We start from the raw sequence: 20,511 nt of genomic DNA, 5'->3' as shown, positions 1-20,511 counted from the left end.
TGTTTGCTTGTATGACAGTGCAGCTTGTCCTGTGGACTCCTATCCACAGAAAAAGCATTACTTCATTTACAAAAAGCCAAAATCTTAAACATCTTATTGGTGTGTAACTGGATGGAGGTGTAACTCACCCCTGTTTTTCTATTTGCCCATCGTCTGTGTCTCTAAAAGTTATGGACATTTTATTACAAAACTATGGTGGATGAGTTGGTTCGGCCACAAGAACAAGACGATTAGGTTTTGGTTCAGGTCCGGATCCAGATCCGGCCTATCAGTGGATACAAAATTTAAAGTGTTCAACCTGGCGGAGGTATGCGCTCTAATGAGTGCCCTTCTAGTCTAAGTACTGTGATTATAAGCCTTTCATTCGTCACCGTGTATCCTTCTTTGCACAAGACTATTTTATTCAGCTCCTTGTGCACAATCTTGAGCCGTCTGCCATTTCAAGAAGCATTCAACAACGGAGTTGAACACTAATAATAAACCACAAAAAGAGCAATCAGAGATTGCAAACCCTCGCCAGGATGTAATTTTCAGTAGTTTTTAAGGCCTTTGTGTTAAAACAAATATGGCGGCCAAAACACGTGACCGATGACATCATTATTTTTTTTCTAAACTAATTTATTCCTAGATTATGCTCAAGAAATTTCATCTTGATCGGATGAAGTTTTGTACTTGTCGAATTATGACGTCATAATGGAGGCACCTATGACATCATCATTAACATATTTTATTCCCCATGGAGAGTTCTTTACATTCAGCCGTGTCTCAATTTCTTTCTATTCAGCGCTTTCGGAGATATAGAGGTGCAAAGTTTTTCGGGTTTTCCAAGATGGCGGCCGAAACACATGACCGATGACGTCGTCATTATTTTTTTCCTCCACCACTTTATGCCGACATGTCGCTCAAGAAATTGCATCTTGATTGGATGAAGTTTTGTACTTGCCGAATTATGACGTCATAATGGAGGCACCTATGACATCATAATTAACATATTTTATTCCACATGGAGAGTTCTTTACAATGAGCCATGTCTCAATTTTTTCTATTCAGCGCTTTCCGAGATATAGAGGTGCAAATTTTTTCGATTTTTCCAAGATGGCGACCGAACCACGTGACCTATGACGTTATAATTATCATAAAAAATTATACAGGTGGAGTTGCACCTATGGTGAAACTTTCCTGTCAATCGGACCAACGGTTGCAGAGAAAATCATATTTATTCTGTGCGGACAAACAAACAAACAGACAAACAGACGGACTCAAATGCAATCCCTCTCTGGCGAAGGTAAAAACACTAATTTCAATTGGAAGATCCTGCTTTTAGGGAACAAATTCACTCCTCTTGTACCACACATTGTTGACTTATTTGTGGTATATATTTACGTTAGGCCACTGGTGCCCCCCTTGGCAATAGGTGTGCCCTGCTCGCTCGGAGGGTAACTGGTTTCAGGGTTTGCATTGTCGTGTCTATCCGCGTTTTTCTGCTGTGGCATCTCACAGCAGCCCCGTTCTCAACAGCTAATGCCATCATGTGTAAGTCACATGTCCTCGTGGGGATAATCACATGATGCTAAGGCCATGGACGATGCTGGGAAAGATATGAAAATCTGGAGTAATTGAATTGCCTGCTGATGGGTTGCTGCCAAGAACCATAATGGAAAAATAAGTTTAACATTGAGCGCAGCGGTCGGTTCTATGACGGTTGAAAACACTTGTATTTGTTTCTGTCATGTAACAAGCATTTGATTCAACATGGTTGTGACATTGCCAGTGTCTCATGGACATATTATTTTAAATCTTGCGGCTGGGAATTTTACTCGTAACAACTTACGACAAGCAGGTCGACCCAGGGCATGTCAACGTGTGCTCTTTTGGGCCGGCCTCGCTATGAGCCATGAGTTCTGGTGTCCAAGTTGGCCTCCAAAGCCTGCTGACGACAGGGCGTCCTCCGTCATGCAAAGTCTTTCCTTGGCACGCCTGAACTCTTATCCACCTGCAAGGCCATCGTCTGCATCTTCATGGAACAATGCTCCCCCCTCTGGGCTGCCACCCCTGCCTCGACCTCGCGCAGCGTGAAGCCGTGGAAACCGATGCCGTCAAAATCATTGAAATTTCCCTTGATGAAGCTAACCCTATGGTCCTATCACTTCCACATCAAGGACAGGTCGGTGGTCTCAGTCTTCTACCGCCTCCATTCTCTTATTGCATCCTCTGCCCTTTCCAAGATCTGCCCCTCTGGCCCCGCCCTCTGCACAGCACACGAGGTCTGCCATCAACACACTCCCAAAATGCAGACTCACTGCTCACCTCCACCCATCACGTGTGGAACCTGCTTCCTCAATCTGTTAAATCTCATTCTTCCCTCCAGGGTTTCAACACAGCTGTTCACCACCATCTCAGGTCATTCCCCATCCACAACTATGTTCTTTTCTATTCTCATTAACCCTCCCCAAGCCCACCTCTTTCCAGGTTTCTTCATATATATATATATATATACAGGTGAGTCAGAAGTAGCGCCCGATTTCTGTTTATATATATATATTTCTGTCAGTTGATTGTTTGTTTGCCATTTGTATTACAGTGTACAATAAGGTAGAAATAAATGAATGACATGTCTATCTAACCATTTATTCGGGGGGAAAATTATTACGGAAGTGTACTAAGCTGTTTTACTTGCAATTTTCAAAGTGCTCTCCCTCGTGATCGATGCACAATTGCAGCCGAGCAGGCACAGACTGGCACACACGCTTGCAGAGTTCGATATCAATTTACTCAAACTTTGCAGTGATTTGAGCCTTCAATTCCTGAATGGTACGAGGCTTTTCACGATAAACAAGGTCTTTCATGAGCCCCCAAAGAAATAAATCTGGAGGTGTAAGGTCTGGGGAGCGTGCCGGCCACTTGATCGGACCGCGGCGGCCGATCCACTTTCCGGGATCCACTTACACTTCCGTAATAATTTTCCCCCGAATAAATGGTTAGATAAACATGTCATTCATTTATTTCTACCTTCTTGTACACTGTAATACAAATGGCAAACAAACAATCAACTGACAGAAATATATACATATATATATTAGCTTGGCTCGCTGCGCTCCCCTCACCACGTGTCGTCACAGAGGAACGGGCTTGTTTTAGCTGAGGGGAATGATTGTACCTGAGTTGCTGTGTTATCATAATTTACACCAATTCTAATACAAACAATTTTTTTGCACAAATATATTTGTGGTGTTTGTGATATCACATTTTTATAAGCAATTTAGGTTGAAAAAATATATAAAAATTCAAAAAAGAACCCCTCAGCACATACATACGGGAGGGGCTAGGTGCAGATTGGAAGTTTGGGACGATTCCCTCAAAACACCTCACCACCACATAATTCAAAACACCTCATCACCACGTAATTCAAAACACCTCACCACCACGTAATTCAAAACACCTCACCACCACGTAATTCAAAACACATCACCACCACATAATTTATAACTCCTCACCACCACGTAATTCAAAACACCTCACCACCACATAATTCAAAACACCTCACCACCACGTAATTAAAAACACCTTACCACCACATATTTCAAAACACCTCACCATCACATAATTCAAAACACCTCACCACCACGTAATTCAAAACACCTCACCACCACATAATGCAAAACACCTCACCACCACATAATTCAAAACACCTCACCACCACGTAATTCAAAACACCTCACCACCATGTGATTCAAAACACCTCACCACCACGTGATTCAAAACACCTCACCACCACATGATTCAAAACACCTCGCATTGGTCGCGAGGGTTCATTGGTACCTCCCCTCGTGACACGTTGATGGGGCCACGCCTATGTTCCTGGCCGCTCCTCCCTTCTTCTCCCACTCTGCCACGTGGCTTATGGCGGCGGGCAGGAACAACCAAAAGGCAGTGAACGCTGAGGCAGCTGCGGCTGGTAGAGGCGCGTAATACAATTTGGAGAGGGTAAAGCCGCAAAATGAATAGGATTGGAAAAAGGGGCCTAGGTTATTTGATTAATGCAACGCAGATTCAACTATTGGAAACAGATCCTTACCTGAAACACATACTAATGAAATAACTAAAGAAGAAGCCTATGGTGTGCTACGTGTTGCTCGTGGCCTAACTTAACTAGGGTGCGACCTTTGACCTTTACACCAAAAATGGGATTATTTACAGGGGATTATTTATAAGGGAATATTACAGATATTTACAAAGTGGAGGGTTCTAAAAACCACAACAATATTGTCAATATATATATATATATATATATTCTATTTATACTTCTTCCCCAGTTTTCCCTTTCACTTCTGTGATTGAGAGTTTGCACCTATATCCATGCCGGTCATCCCCCGGATCCTCCTCCCCTTGCTGTGATTCTTCCCCGTGTCTTTTATTCCACCAAATCTCCCTCTCTGTGCCCTGCTGTCGATGTTCCCCACCTTTCCACTGTTCTTTTTGTTCTGGTATGTCATGGTCCGTTCTGTGTTCTGGTATGTCAGCCTCTCCACGCGCCTCGACTCTGTATCGAAAAAAGGAATTACTCCCTAAAGATGTATGGATAGTCATAGTTTAAATGCAACCCTTTGTGGACCATTAAATTATTGGAAACCTGATCGATCACCCAGCTTGCCACGTGGGAAGAACAACAAACCACAATGAAGAACACCAAATCGTGATTTCGGATCGGATGATTGTAAGCTTGATGATCCTTTGTCGATTGTTATCTCTTTGCTTTGCCAGGCCAGGAACGCTTTGGGAACATGACCCGTGTGTACTACAAGGAAGCCGTGGGAGCCCTCGTGGTGTTTGACATCACGCGGTCGACGACATTTGAAGCGATAGCCAAATGGAAACACGACCTCGACTCGAAGGTGTCCCTACCAAGCGGTGCCACAATCCCCACTGTGTTGCTCGCCAACAAGTGCGACCAGGGATGGACGAATGGCAGCGGGGTTGCGATCGGCCCAAATTCGAACCCGGGTGATGGATCGCATGCAGCTCTCCTTAACCAGTTCTGCCGGGAGCACGAGTTTGTGGGCTGGTTCGAGACGTCGGCCAAGGTGGGCTTGCCAAGAGTACCAACACTTTGCATCCCACATGTTACCCTTCCTTTGGCTCTCCTAATCATGATCCATTAACTTCCAGGTAAGATAGCTGCCAGACCCAGCATGGTAGTCCATTTATTTATTTTAAATGGATACCATTAACTTCCAGGTAAGATACCTGCCAGAGCGAGCATGTTAGTCCATTTATTTATTTTATATACATACTATTAACTTCCAGGTTAGATACCTGCCAGAGCGAGCATGGTAGTCCATTTATTTATTTTATATACATATCATTAACTTCCAGGTTAGATACCTGCCAGAGTGAGCATGGTAGTCCATTTATTTATTTTATGTGCATACCATTAACTTCCAGGTAAGATACCTGCCAGAGCGAGCATGGTAGTCCATTTATTTATTTTATATACATACCATTAACTTCCAGGTTAGATACCTACCAGAGCGAGCATGGTAGTCCATTTATTTATTATATATACATACCATTAACTTCTAGGTAAGATAGCTGCCAGAGCGAGGATGGTAGTCCATTTATTTATTTTATATACATACCATTAACTTCTAGGTAAGATAGCTGCCAGAGCGAGCATGGTAGTCCATTTATTTATTTGATGTGCATACCATTAACTTCCCGGTAAGATAGCTGCCAGAGTGAGCATGGTAGTCCATTCATTTATTTTATGTGCATACCATTAACTTCCAGGTAAGATAGCTGCCAGAGCGAGCATGGTAGTCCATTTATTTATTTTATATACATACCATTAACTTCCAGGTAAGATACCTGCCAGAGCGAGCATGGTAGTCCATTTATTTATTTTATATACATACCATTAACTTCCAGGTAAGATAGCTGCCAGAGCGAGCATGGTAGTCCATTTATTTATTTTATATACATACCATTAACTTCCAGGTAAGATAGCTGCCAGAGCGAGCATGGTAGTCCATTTATTTATTTTATGTGCATACCATTAACTTCTAGGTAAGATACCTGCCAGAGCGAGCATGGTAGTCCATTTATTTATTTTATGTGCATACCATTAACTTCTAGGTAAGATACCTGCCAGAGCGAGCATGGTAGTCCATTTATTTATTTTATGTGCATACCATTAACTTCTAGGTAAGATACCTGCCAGAGCAAGCACGGTAGTCCATTTATTTATTTGATATACATACCATTAACTTCTAGGTAAGACACCTGCCAGAGCAAGCACGGTAGTCCATTTATTTATTTTATATACATACCATTAACTTCCCGGTAAGATAGCTGCCAGAGTGAGCATGGTAGTCCATTTATTTATTTTATGTGCATACCATTAACTTCCCGGTAAGATAGCTGCCAGGGCAAGCATGGTAGTCCATTTATTTATTTTATGTGCATACCATTAACTTCTAGGTAAGATAGCTGCCAGGGCAAGCATGGTAGTCCATTTATTTATTTTATATACATACCATTAACTTCTTGGTAAGATACCTGCCAGAGCGGGCATGGTAGTCCATTTATTTATTTTAGATACATACCATTAACTTCTAGGTGAGATACGTGCCAGAGCGAGCATGGTAGACCATTTATTTATTCTATATACATACCATTAACTTCTTGGTGAGATACCTGCCAGAGCGAGCATGGTAGTCCATTTATTTATTTTATGTGCATACCATTAACTTCCAGGTAAGATAGCTGCCAGAGCGAGCATGGTAGTCCATTTCTTTATTTTATGTGCATACCTCTAACTTCGAGGTAAGATACCTGCCAGAGCAAGCATGGTAGTCCATTTATTTATTTTATATACATACCATTAACGTCCAGGTAAGATAGCTGCCTGAGTAAGCATGGTAGTAAAGCGCGGCGTTACGCGCGCTGCTTGCGAGCAAGGAGGAAGCGGACAAGCGGTAACTTATAAGCGTCTTTATTTCAGGAGCTCACTGTAACACCGGCGCGCTCCGGGCTGCGCGCCCGGTGTATATCATGAGGCCACGCCTACCCCTCGGGCGTGGCCACCGCCCACTTGGTGCGCGGAATGATGTCACCACGCCAGTGGGCTTTTGTGTCCGCCACACGCGCCCCCCCAGAATTCCCGCGCACCTGGAGGGCCAGTTTGCGGGGCAGACGAATGACCCGGCTGAAGCGCCCCCTGGCGATCGGCGGCGTCCGGGGTGCAGGGATGCCAGGTGGGATGCCCCTGGCTGCCCCTGGGATGGGTGCAGGACCGGGGGGCGGCGTGGCGGCGGGGCTGGGCGGTGCCGGGGGTCCGCCCGCAGGGGGGCGGCCCCGACGTGGGGGTCGGGCCACTGGCGGTGGATGGTCCACGTCGAGGTGGGCCGGCTTGAGGCGGTCTACCGAAACGCGTCAGGAGTACCGCCGATGTCCAGGGTGAAGTGCTTCGCCCCGGTCTCCAGCACGCGGAAAGGCCCGTCGTACGGGGGCCGCAGTGGTGTCCGGTGGGCATCGTGGCAGACGAAGACGTACTCCGCCGTGCGAAGCTCCGGGGCGACGTGCGTCGGTGGGTGCCCGTGGCATGCCGTTGGCACCGGGGCGAACCTCTGGGCGGTCTCTTGCAGAGCGGAGCGCTGCTGTGCCGCGGACCATGGTGCTGTGGAGTCGGGGAGGAACTCGCCCGGCACCCGCAGCGGTTGCCCGAAGACCAACTCCGCCGCGGATGCGCGCAGGTCCTCCTTGGGCGCCGTCCGGAGGCCCAGCAGGACCCAGGGGAGCCTGTCGACCCAGCCGCCGTCGCGGAGGGTGGCCCGGAGCGCGGCCTTCAATGAGCGGTGAAATCGCTCACACAGGCCGTTAGCCTGGGGGTGGTAGGCCATGGTTCGGTGCAGCCGGACCCCGAGCCCCTTCGCGACCGCCCCCCAGAGCTCCGAGGTGAACTGGGGGCCGCGGTCGGACGAGATGTCTGAGGGGGCGCCGAACCGGGCGACCCAGGTGGCGATGAAAGCCTGCGCGACATCGGCCGCCGTTGTCGACGCCAAGGGCACGGCCTCCGGCCACCGGGTGGTGCGGTCCACCATGGTGAGGACGTAGGTGAAACCCCGCGAGGGGGGCAGAGGTCCCACCAGGTCCACGTGGACGTGGTCAAACCGGCGTTCCGGCACCGTGAACGGGGCCAACGGGGCCTGGGTGTGCCGGTGCACCTTGGCGCGCTGGCATGCGAGGCACGTCCTGGCCCAGCCGCGGACGGCCTTCCGGAGGCCATGCCAGACGAACTTGTCGGCGATCAGCCTTTGGGAGGCCCTCGCGCCCGGGTGGGACAGGCCGTGGATGGCGTCAAACACCTGGCGCTGCCAGCCCGCGGGCACGATGGGGCGAGGACGCCCGAGGGAGACGTCGCACAAGAGGGCCGCGCCCGCGCCGTCGAATGCCACCTCGGTGACGCGGAGGCCCGTGACGGCGGTCCGCAAGGCCTGGACGTCGGGGTCAGCGGCCTGGTCCGCTGCCATCCGGGCATAGTCGATGCCGAGGTGGACTGCGTGGGCGACGGCCCGGGAAAGGCAATCCGCCACCGGGTTGTCCTTCCCCGCGACGTGCTGGATGTCCGTCGTGTACTCGGACACGGCCGAGAGGTGACGCTGCTGCCGGGCCGACCACGGCTCGGTGACCTTGCCCATCGCGAAGATCAGCGGCTTGTGGTCGATGAAGGCAGTGAACGCACGGCCCTCGAGCAGATGGCGGAAGTGCCTGACCGCCAAGTGAAGCCCGAGCAACTCGCGGTCGAAGGTACTGTAACGGCGTTCGGGCGGGCGAAGCTGCCGGCTAAAGAATGCCAGCGGTTGCCAAGCTCCACGCACCCATTGCTCGTGCACCGTGCCCACCGCGTAGTCCGAGGCATCGGTGGTGAGGGCGATCGGTGCATCGGGCGCCGGGTGCGCGAGCATGGTGGCGTTAGCCAAGGCGAGCTTCGCGCCCGTGAACGCCGTGTCCATCTGCTCGGTCCAGGTAACGTCGCCTTTGCCTGGCTTACCTCGGAGAGCTTCGTGCAGGGGGCGCAGGAGCTGGGCGATACGGGGCAGGAACCGATGGTAAAAGTTCACCATGCCCAGGAACTCCTGCAGCCCTCTGATCGTGCGGGGGCGCGGAAACCCCTTCACCGCCTCCACCTTGGCCGGCAGGGGGACGGCTCCGTGCCTGGTGACACGGTGCCCCAGAAAATCGATTATGGTGGCGCCGAACCCGCACTTTGCGGGGTTCACAATCAGGCCATGCTGGCCCAGGCGTTCGAAGAGCGTGCGGAGGTGGCGTAGGTGCTCTTCGCGGGACGCGCTGGTGACGAGGATATCGTCCAGGTAGACGTAGACAAAATCCAAGTCACGCAGGACGCTGTCCATCAGTCGCTGGAACGCCTGAGCCGCATTCTTCAGACCGAAGGGCATGCGCAGGAACTCGAAGAGTCCGAATGGCGTGATGACCGCCGTCTTCGGGACGTCCTCCGGCCTGACGGGGACCTGATGGTAGCCGCGTATGAGGTCCACCTTCGAGAAGAAGGACATGCCCGCCAAACGGGCGGAAAAGTCCTGAATGTGGGGGACGGGGTAGCGGTCGGGAGTCGTGGCGTCATTGAGACGGCGATAGTCCCCGCACGGTCGCCATCCCCCGCCGGGCTTCGGCACGATGTGCAGCGGCGACGCCCAAGCGCTCTCTGAGCGCCGAACGATGCCGAGTCGCTCCAGGGTAGCGAACACCGCTTTTGCCACCGCCAGCTTCGTCGGCTCGAGGCGGCGTGCCCGGGCGTAGACCGGTGGCCCGACGGTGGGGATGTGATGGGCCACCCCGTGCTTGACGGCCCCCGCCGAGAAGGTGGGCCGCGTGAGGGCCGGGAAGCCGGCGAGGAGGCGGGTGAATGCGTCCGCTGCCGGAAGCGTACAGACCAACGTGGCCGGAACCGAACCGTTCGGCAAGCCGCTTGGCAAGCCGCTCGTTGAGCTGGGCAACGCACAAGCGAGCGAGCTGAACGTCTCGGCCTGGACAAGACGTCTGCGCTTGACGTCGACCAGGAGCCCATTAGCGCACAGGAAGTCTGCGCCAAGCAGTGCCATGGGCACGTCGGTGGTGACGAACGTCCATCGGAAAACCTGCCCTCCGAACCGCAGAGAGAGGCAGCGTTTTCCGTACGTACGGATGGGCGTCCCGTTCGCGGGAAGCAGCGCGGGGCCCCCACCCGCGGCGTGCTTGTCTGACGTGCCGGTGGGAACGACACTCACCTGCGCTCCCGTGTCGCACAGGTAACGGCGCCCGGAGAAGGTGTCCGTTATGAACAGCAGGCTGCTCGAACGGCGGGCGCTCATCGCCACTATTGAGCACCGGCCCAGGCATTTCCCGACCTGTTGAAGGAGCATGGCGGATGACACTGCCGAGCTTCGTGGCCGAACTTGGCGTGGAACCAGCACCAGGTGGTGGAGCTGGAGGAGCGCGGCTGGCTCCGCCAGGCCGGTGGAGTTGGCGGGTTTCCCCGCGGTGGCGGTTTTCGCCGCGGCGGAGGGCGGGGCGTGGCGGCGGTCACGAGGTGCGTATCAGCATGCTGCATATGCTGTATAAGCTGATGCTGTGGATCAGCAGCATCAGCAGCAGCATCAGCAGCATCAGCCACGAGGGCCGTGACGGCCACGCCGACTCTCGCCCGCGTGTCCGAAGCGGCGAAGTACTTGTCCGCCTCGGCTGCCAATGCTCGGGGTTCCGTTAGCCCGGTCCCGGCCAACGCGAGGCGAACCTGCGCTGGAAGTTGGCGACGGAAAAGCGCCCGGAATAGAGAACCGGGGGCTTCGTCGCCCAACAGTGACAGCATATGGTCCATTCGGACCGACGGGCGCGTGTCACCGAGCTCGGGGAGATCCAGGAGGCGGTCGGCCCGTGCGTCGTCCGTGAGGCCGAACGTGGCTAGGAGTAGCCGCTTGAGTGCCTCGTACTTGTGGCCGTCCGGTGGGTGGCGAAGGACGGACACAACTCGAGCGGCCGTGCCGGGCCCGAGGGAGGCGACGACGTGGCAATAGCGCGTGTCATCGCCGGTGAGGCACCGAAGCTGAAATTGGGCTTCGGCCTGGACGAACCAGACTTCGGCCTGAGCCTCCCAAAATTCGGGAAGTTTGATGAAGTTGGCCATGCCAATGGCGTCGCGTGTGGAAGGATCGCTCCGGCAGATCCAACGTCAAGGGGGTCACCAGTAAAGCGCGGCGTTACGCGCGCTGCTTGCGAGCAAGGAGGAAGCGGACAAGCGGTAACTTATAAGCGTCTTTATTTCAGGAGCTCACTGTAACACTGGCGCGCTCCGGTCTGCGTGCGCGGTGTATATCATGAGGCCACACCTACCCCTCGGGCGTGGCCACCGCCCACTTGGTGCGCGGAATGATGTCACCACGCCAGTGGGCTTTTGTGTCCGCCACAGTAGTCCATTTATTTATTTTATGTGCATACCATTAACTTCCAGGTAAAATACCTGCCAGAGCGAGCATGGTAGTCCATTTATTTATTTTATATACATGCCATTAACTTCCAGGTAAGATAGCTGCCTGAGTGAGCATGGTAGTCCATTTATTTATTTTATATACATACCATTAACTTCTAGGTAAAATACCTGCCAGAGCGAGCATGGTCGTCCATTTATTTATTTTATGTGCATACCATTAACTTCCAGGTAAAATACCTGCCAGAGCGAGCATGGTAGTCCATTTATTTATTTTATGTGCATATCATGAACTTCCAGGTAAGATAGCTGCCAGAGCGAGCATGGTAGTCAATTTATTTATTTTACGTGCATACCATTAACTTCTAGGTAAAATACCTGCCAGAGCGAGCATGGTAGTCCATTTATTTATTTTATGTGCATACCATTAACTTCCAGGTAAGATAGCTGCCAGAGCGAGCATGGTAGTCCATTTATTTATTTTATGTGCATACCATTTACTTCCAGGTAAGATAGCTGCCAGAGCGAGCATGGTCGTCCATTTATTTATTTTATATACATACCATTAACTTCTAGGTAAGATACCTGCCAGAGCGAGCATGGTAGTCCATTTATTTATTTTATATACATACCATTAACTTCTAGGTAAGATACCTGCCAGAGCGAGCATGGTAGTCCATTTATTTATTTTATATATACTAGGGCATGCCCGTACTATATCTATATCTAAAATTATATCCCCCTCCTCTATTTACATGAAATGGTTTGGTCCAAAGCGAACGGCTTGCGAGTACGGTGACAATCCCCCCCCCTCTATTTACATGAAATGGTTTGGTCCAAAGCGAATGGCTTGCGGAGTTTGGTAAAGAAATCGCCATAGCGTGCACAAACGCGCAGGAAAGCGAAAGAATCGCAAATTAGTTTTAATTAGTTTTAAAACATAGTTTAACGCCAACATAGCGGCAACATAGTTTGCCAACGTGAAATAAATGAATACGCTCTCAAATGTGCCGTCCGAGGCAGAGTCTGTTCGCCACGTTCGGCACACGTGATAACTCGCTGCTCTCTGATTGGTTGAATCGTTTTTTGGACATAGCTCGGTAACTACTTGTCCGATTAATATGAAACCTTGAAAAGGCACATCCTCGGGTCCCCAGCAATATACCTGGCAAGTTTCAAGTATATCGGACCCGTGGTTGTCGAGAAACAGCGGTCACAGACAAACACACAGACATACACACACACACACACACACACACACACACACACACACACACACACACACACAGATTACTGGAATTATAGATAGATACCATTAACTTCTAGGTAAGATACCTGCCAGAGCGAGCATGGTAGTCCATTTATTTATTTTATATACATACCATTAACTTCTAGGTAAGATACCTGCCAGAGCGAGCATGGTAGTCCATTTATTTATTTTATATACACTAGGGCATTGCCCGTACTATATCTATATCTAAAATTATATCCCCCCCCCCCCCTCTATTTACATGAAATGGTTTGGTCCAAAGCGAACGGCTTGCGAGTACGGTGACAATCCCCCCCCTCTATTTACATGCAATGGTTTGGTCCAAAGCGAACGGCTTCCGGAGTTTGGTAAATAAATCGCCATCGCGTGCACAAACGCGCAGGAAAGCGAATGAATCGCAAATTCGGTTTTATTAGTTTTAAAACATAGTTTAACGCCAACATAGTTTGCAAACGTGAAATAAATGAATACGCTCTCAAATGTGCCATCCGAGGCAGAGTGTGTCCTCCACGTTCGGCACACGCGATCGTTCGCTGCTCTCTGATTGGTTGAATCGTTTTTTGGACATAGCTCGGTAAGTAATTGTCCGATTAATATGAAACCTTGAAAAGGCACATCCTCGGGTCCCCAGCAATATACCTGGCAAGTTAAAAGTATATCGGACCCGTGGTTGTCGAGAAACAGCGGTCACAGACAAACAGACGTACAGACGTACAGAGATTACTGGAATTATAGATAGATGCCATTAACTTCCAGGTAAGATACCTGCCAGAGCGAGCATGGTAGTCCATTTATTTATTTTATATACATACCATTAACTTCTAGGTAAGATACCTGCCAGAGCGAGCATGGTAGTCCATTTATTTATTTTATGTACATACCATTAACTTCTAGGTCAGATAGCTGCCAGAGCGAGCATGGTAGTCCATTTATTTATTTTATATATATACCATTAATTTCTCGGTAAGATACCTGCCAGAGCGAGCATGGTAGTCCATTTATTTATTTTATACATATACCATTAATTTCTAGGTAAGATACCTGCCAGAGCGAGCATGGTAGTCCATTTATTTATTTTATGTGCATACCATTAACTTTAGCTGTTTAACCTACTACCATCCGACATTTATTTAATATTATATTAATATTGAACAGACTATTTATTTGCATTGTCGATGTTTTTTATATATATTTTTTGTATACAAGATCAAGGGTCCTGCGAGAGCTAAAAAGTGTAAGAGTTGTTCGTGTAAGAGTGAAAGTGTAAGGTTAAACATATACAATTGATTTACACGTCACTTAATTGTGCACTAAACCAAAGGAAGGCCTTTATCTTGATTGATACATTTATTCTTGGCCTTTATTCGGCACACGTACATTGGTGGAATTAATACTGGTCAAAAGTCCAACCCCTCCTGGGTAACGGGGCTATGCCATTGCTTGTGAGGATTAATGCGAGTACAGGACGGTGACTGAAGCTGTAAATTCATCCTCACCTTCGAAGCATACCTGCGGAGGATTTGCACACCTCCCAAACCCATTCACACCAAGCACAGAGATTAGGGATATGAGGATTTGCACACCTCCCAAATTCATTCACACCAAGCACAGAGAGCAGGGATACAATGATTTGCACACCAAGCACAGAGAGCAGGGATACAATGATTTGCACACCTCCCAAACTCATTCACACCAAGCACAGAGAGCAGGGATACGAGGATTTGCACACCTCCCAAACTCATTCACACCAAGCACAGAGAGCAGGGATATGAGGATTTGCACACCTCCCAAACTCATTCACACCAAGCACAGAGAGCAGGGATATGAGGATTTGCACACCTCCCAAACTCATTCACACCAAGCACAGAGAGCAAGGATACAATGATTTGCACACCTCCCAAACTCAATTACACCAAGCACAGAGAGCAGGGATACAATGATTTGCACACCTCCCAAACTCATTCACACCAAGCACAGAGAGCAGGGATACAATGATTTGCACACCTCCCAAACTCATTCACACCAAGCACAGAGACCAGGGATACGAGGATTTGCACACCTCCCAAACTCATTCACACCAAGCACAGAGAGCAGGGATACGAGGATTTGCACACCTCCCAAACTCATTCACACCAAGCACAGAGAGCAGGGATACGAGGATTTGCACACCTCCCAAACTCATTCACACCAAGCACAGAGAGCAGGGATGCAATGATTTGCACACCTCCCAAACCCATTCACACCAAGCACAGACAGCAGGGATACAATGATTTGCACACCTCCCAAGCTCATTCACACAAAGCACAGAGAGCTGGGATACAATGATTTGCACACCTCCCAAACTCATTCACACCAAGCACAGAGAGCAGGGATATGAGGATTTGCACACCTCCCAAACTCATTCACACCAAGCACAGAGAGCTGGGATACAATGATTTGCACACCTCCCAAACTCATTCACACCAAGCACAGAGAGCAGAGATACGAGGATTTGCACACCTCCCAAACTCATTTACACCAAGCACAGACAGCAGGGATACAATGATTTGCACACCTCCCAAACTCATTCACACCAAGCACAGTGAGCAGGGATACAATGATTTGCACACCTCCCAAACTCATTCACACCAAGCACAGACAGCAGGGATACAATGATTTCCACACCTCCCAAACTCATTCACACCAAGCACAGAGAGCAGGGATATAATGATTTGCACACCTCCCAAACTCATTCACACCAAGCACAGACATCAGGGATACAATGATTTGCACACCTCCCAAACTCATTCACACCAAGCACAGACAGCAGGGATACAATGATTTGCACACCTCCCAAACTCATTCACACCAAGCACAGAGAGCAGGGATACAATGATTTGCACACCTCCCAAACTCATTCACACCAAGCACAGAGAGCAGGGATACAATGATTTGCACACCTCCCAAACTCATTCACACCAAGCACAAAGAGCAGGGATACAATGATTTGCACACCTCCCAAACTCATTCACACCAAGCACAGAGAGCAGGGATACAATGATTTGCACACCTCCCAAACTCATTCACACCAAGCACAGAGAGCAGGGATATGAGGATTTGCACACCTCCAAAACTCATTTACACCAAGCACAGACAGCAGGGATACAATGATTTGCACACCTCCCAAACTCATTCACACCAAGCACAGTGAATGATTTGCACACCTCCCAAACTCATTCACACCAAGCACAGAGAGCAGGGATATGAGGATTTGCACACCTCCCAAACTCATTCACACCAAGCACAGACAACAGGGATACAATGATTTGCACACCTCCCAAGCTCATTCACACCAAGCACAGAGAGCAGGGATACAATGATTTGCACACCTCCCAAACTCATTCACACCAAGCACAGAGAGCAGGGATATGAGGATTTGCACACCTCCCAAACTCATTCACACCAAGCACAGAGAGCAGAGATACGAGGATTTGCACACCTCCCAAACTCATTTACACCAAGCACAGACAGCAGGGATACAATGATTTGCACACCTCCCAAACTCATTCACACCAAGCACAGTGAGCAGGGATACAATGATTTGCACACCTCCCAAACTCATTCACACCAAGCACAGACAGCAGGGATACAATGATTTGCACACCTCCCAAACTCATTCACACCAAGCACAGAGAGCAGGGATACAATGATTTGCACACCTCCCAAATTCATTCACACCAAGCACAGACAGCAGGGATACAATGATTTGCACACCTCCCAAACTCATTCACACCAAGCACAGACAGCAGGGATACAATGATTTGCACACCTCCCAAACTCATTCACACCAAGCACAGAGAGCAGGGATACAATGATTTGCACACCTCCCAAACTCATTCACACCAAGCACAGACAGCAGGGATACAATGATTTGCACACCTCCCAAACTCATTCACACCAAGCACAGACAGCAGGGATACAATGATTTGCACACCTCCCAAACTCATTTACACCAAGCACAGAGAGCAGGGATACAATGATTTGCACACCTCCCAAACTCATTCACACCAAGCACAGAGAGCAGGGATACGAGGTTTGCACACCTCCCAAACTCATTCACACCAAGCACAGACAGCAGGGATACAATGATTTGCACACCTCCCAAGCTCATTCACACCAAGCACAGAGAACAGGGATACAATGATTTGCACACCTCCAAAACTCATTCACACCAAGCACAGAGAGCAGGGATATGAGGATTTGCACACCTCCCAAACTCATTCACACCAAGCACAGACAGCAGGGATACAATGATTTGCACACCTCCCAAGCTCATTCACACCAAGCACAGACAGCAGGGATACAATGATTTGCACACCTCCCAAACTCATTCACACCAAGCACAGAGAGCAGGCATACAATGATTTGCACACCTCCCAAACTCATTCACACCAAGCACAGAGAGCAGGCATACAATGATTTGCACACCTCCCAAACTCATTCACACCCAGCACAGAGAGCAGGGATACAATGATTTGCACACCTCCCAAGCTCATTCACACCAAGCACAGAGAGCAGGCATACAATGATTTGCGCACCTCCCAAACTCATTCACACCAAGCACAGACAGCAGGGATACAATGATTTGCACACCTCCCAAACTTATTCACACCAAGCACAGAGAGCAGGGATATGAGGATTTGCACACCTCCAAAACTCATTTACACCAAGCACAGACAGCAGGGATACAATGATTTGCACACCTCCCAAACTCATTCACACCAAGCACAGAGAGCAGGGATATGAGGATTTGCACACCTCCCAAACTCATTCACACCAAGCACAGACAACAGGGATACAATGATTTGCACACCTCCCAAGCTCATTCACACCAAGCACAGAGAGCAGGGATATGAGGATTTGCACACCTCCAAACTCATTCACACCAAGCACAGAGAGCAGAGATACGAGGATTTGCACACCTCCCAAACTCATTCACACCAAGCACAGAGAGCAGGGATATGAGGATTTGCACACCTCCCAAACTCATTCACACCAAGCACAGAGAGCAGAGATACGAGGATTTGCACACCTCCCAAACTCATTTACACCAAGCACAGACAGCAGGGATACAATGATTTGCACACCTCCCAAACTCATTCACACCAAGCACAGTGAGCAGGGATACAATGATTTGCACACCTCCCAAACTCATTCACACCAAGCACAGACAGCAGGGATACAATGATTTGCACACCTCCCAAACTCATTCACACCAAGCACAGAGAGCAGGGATACAATGATTTGCACACCTCCCAAATTCATTCACACCAAGCACAGACAGCAGGGATACAATGATTTGCACACCTCCCAAACTGATTCACACCAAGCACAGACAGCAGGGATACAATGATTTGCACACCTCCCAAACTCATTCACACCAAGCACAGAGAGCAGGGATACAATGATTTGCACACCTCCCAAACTCATTCACACCAAGCACAGACAGCAGGGATACAATGATTTGCACACCTCCCAAACTCATTCACACCAAGCACAGACAGCAGGGATACAATGATTTGCACACCTCCCAAACTCATTTACACCAAGCACAGAGAGCAGGGATACAATGATTTGCACACCTCCCAAACTCATTCACACCAAGCACAGAGAGCAGGGATACGAGGTTTGCACACCTCCCAAACTCATTCACACCAAGCACAGACAGCAGGGATACAATGATTTGCACACCTCCCAAGCTCATTCACACCAAGCACAGAGAACAGGGATACAATGATTTGCACACCTCCAAAACTCATTCACACCAAGCACAGAGAGCAGGGATATGAGGATTTGCACACCTCCCAAACTCATTCACACCAAGCACAGACAGCAGGGATACAATGATTTGCACACCTCCCAAGCTCATTCACACCAAGCACAGACAGCAGGGATACAATGATTTGCACACCTCCCAAACTCATTCACACCAAGCACAGAGAGCAGGCATACAATGATTTGCACACCTCCCAATCTCATTCACACCAAGCACAGAGAGCAGGCATACAATGATTTGCACACCTCCCAAACTCATTCACACCAAGCACAGAGAGCAGGGATACAATGATTTGCACACCTCCCAAGCTCATTCACACCAAGCACAGAGAGCAGGCATACAATGATTTGCGCACCTCCCAAACTCATTCACACCAAGCACAGACAGCAGGGATACAATGATTTGCACACCTCCCAAACTTATTCACACCAAGCACAGACAGCAGGGATGCAATGATTTGCACACCTCCCAAACTCATTCACACCAAGCACAGAGAGCAGGGATACAATGATTTGCACACCTCCCAAACTCATTCACACCAAGCACAGACAGCAGGGATACAATGATTTGCACACCTCCCAAACTCATTCACACCAAGCACAGACAGCAGGGATACAATGATTTGCACACCTCCCAAACTCATTCACACCAAGCACAGACAGCAGGGATACAATGATTTGCACACCTCCCAAACTCATTCACACCAAGCACAGAGAGCAGGGATACAATGATTTGCACACCTCCCAAATTCATTCACACCAAGCACAGACAGCAGGGATACAATGATTTGCACACCTCCCAAACTCATTCACACCAAGCACAGACAGCAGGGATACAATGATTTGCACACCTCCCAAACTCATTCACACCAAGCACAGAGAGCAGGGATACAATGATTTGCATACCTCCCAAACTCATTCACACCAAGCACAGACAGCAGGGATACAATGATTTGCACACCTCCCAAACTCATTCACACCAAGCACAGACAGCAGGGATACAATGATTTGCACACCTCCCAAACTCATTTACACCAAGCACAGAGAGCAGGGATACAATGATTTGCACACCTCCCAAACTCATTCACACCAAGCACAGAGAGCAGGGATACGAGGTTTGCACACCTCCCAAACTCATTCACACCAAGCACAGACAGCAGGGATACAATGATTTGCACACCTCCCAAGCTCATTCACACCAAGCACAGAGAACAGGGATACAATGATTTGCACACCTCCAAAACTCATTCACACCAAGCACAGAGAGCAGGGATATGAGGATTTGCACACCTCCCAAACTCATTCACACCAAGCACAGACAGCAGGGATACAATGATTTGCACACCTCCCAAACTCATTCACACCAAGCACAGACAGCAGGGATACAATGATTTGCACACCTCCCAAACTCATTCACACCAAGCACAGAGAGCAGGCATACAATGATTTGCACACCTCCCAAACTCATTCACACCAAGCACATAGAGCAGGCATACAATGATTTGCACACCTCCCAAACTCATTCACACCCAGCACAGAGAGCAGGGATACAATGATTTGCACACCTCCCAAGCTCATTCACACCAAGCACAGAGAGCAGGCATACAATGATTTGCGCACCTCCCAAACTCATTCACACCAAGCACAGACAGCAGGGATACAATGATTTGCACACCTCCCAAACTTATTCACACCAAGCACAGACAGCAGGGATGCAATGATTTGCACACCTCCCAAACTCATTCACACCAAGCACAGAGAGCAGGGATACAATGATTTGCACACCTCCCAAACTCATTTACACCAAGCACAGAGAGCAGGGATACAATGATTTGCACACCTCCCAAACTCATTCACACCAAGCACAGACAGCAGGGATACAATGATTTGCACACCTCCCAAACTCATTCACACCAAGCACAGACAGCAGGGATACAATGATTTG

At 49.1% G+C, this 20,511-nt stretch overlaps 1 protein-coding gene across 2 annotated transcripts in view; it reads left to right on the top strand.

Annotated features, from left to right (window-relative positions):
- Positions 1-20,511, top strand: part of RAB38 (RAB38, member RAS oncogene family) — a 37,073-nt gene that overhangs the window by 1,039 nt on the left and 15,523 nt on the right. Inside the window, exon 3 of one of the 2 annotated variants that reach the window (XM_068135766.2) lies at positions 4,762-5,081. In XM_068135766.2, coding sequence (XP_067991867.1) covers positions 4,762-5,081 — 320 coding nt within the window. Of the gene's footprint in view, positions 1-4,761; positions 5,167-20,511 lie in introns of both variants that reach the window. The other variant, XM_068135768.2, reaches the window with a different exon arrangement.

Source organism: Myxine glutinosa, chromosome 14, assembly GCF_964187855.1.
Source record: "Myxine glutinosa chromosome 14, kmMyxGlut1.1, whole genome shotgun sequence".
Taxonomy (NCBI): Eukaryota; Metazoa; Chordata; class Myxini; order Myxiniformes; family Myxinidae; genus Myxine; species Myxine glutinosa.
Note: the sequence above shows the minus strand (reverse complement) of the source record. Positions and strands in the feature narration are given on the sequence as shown.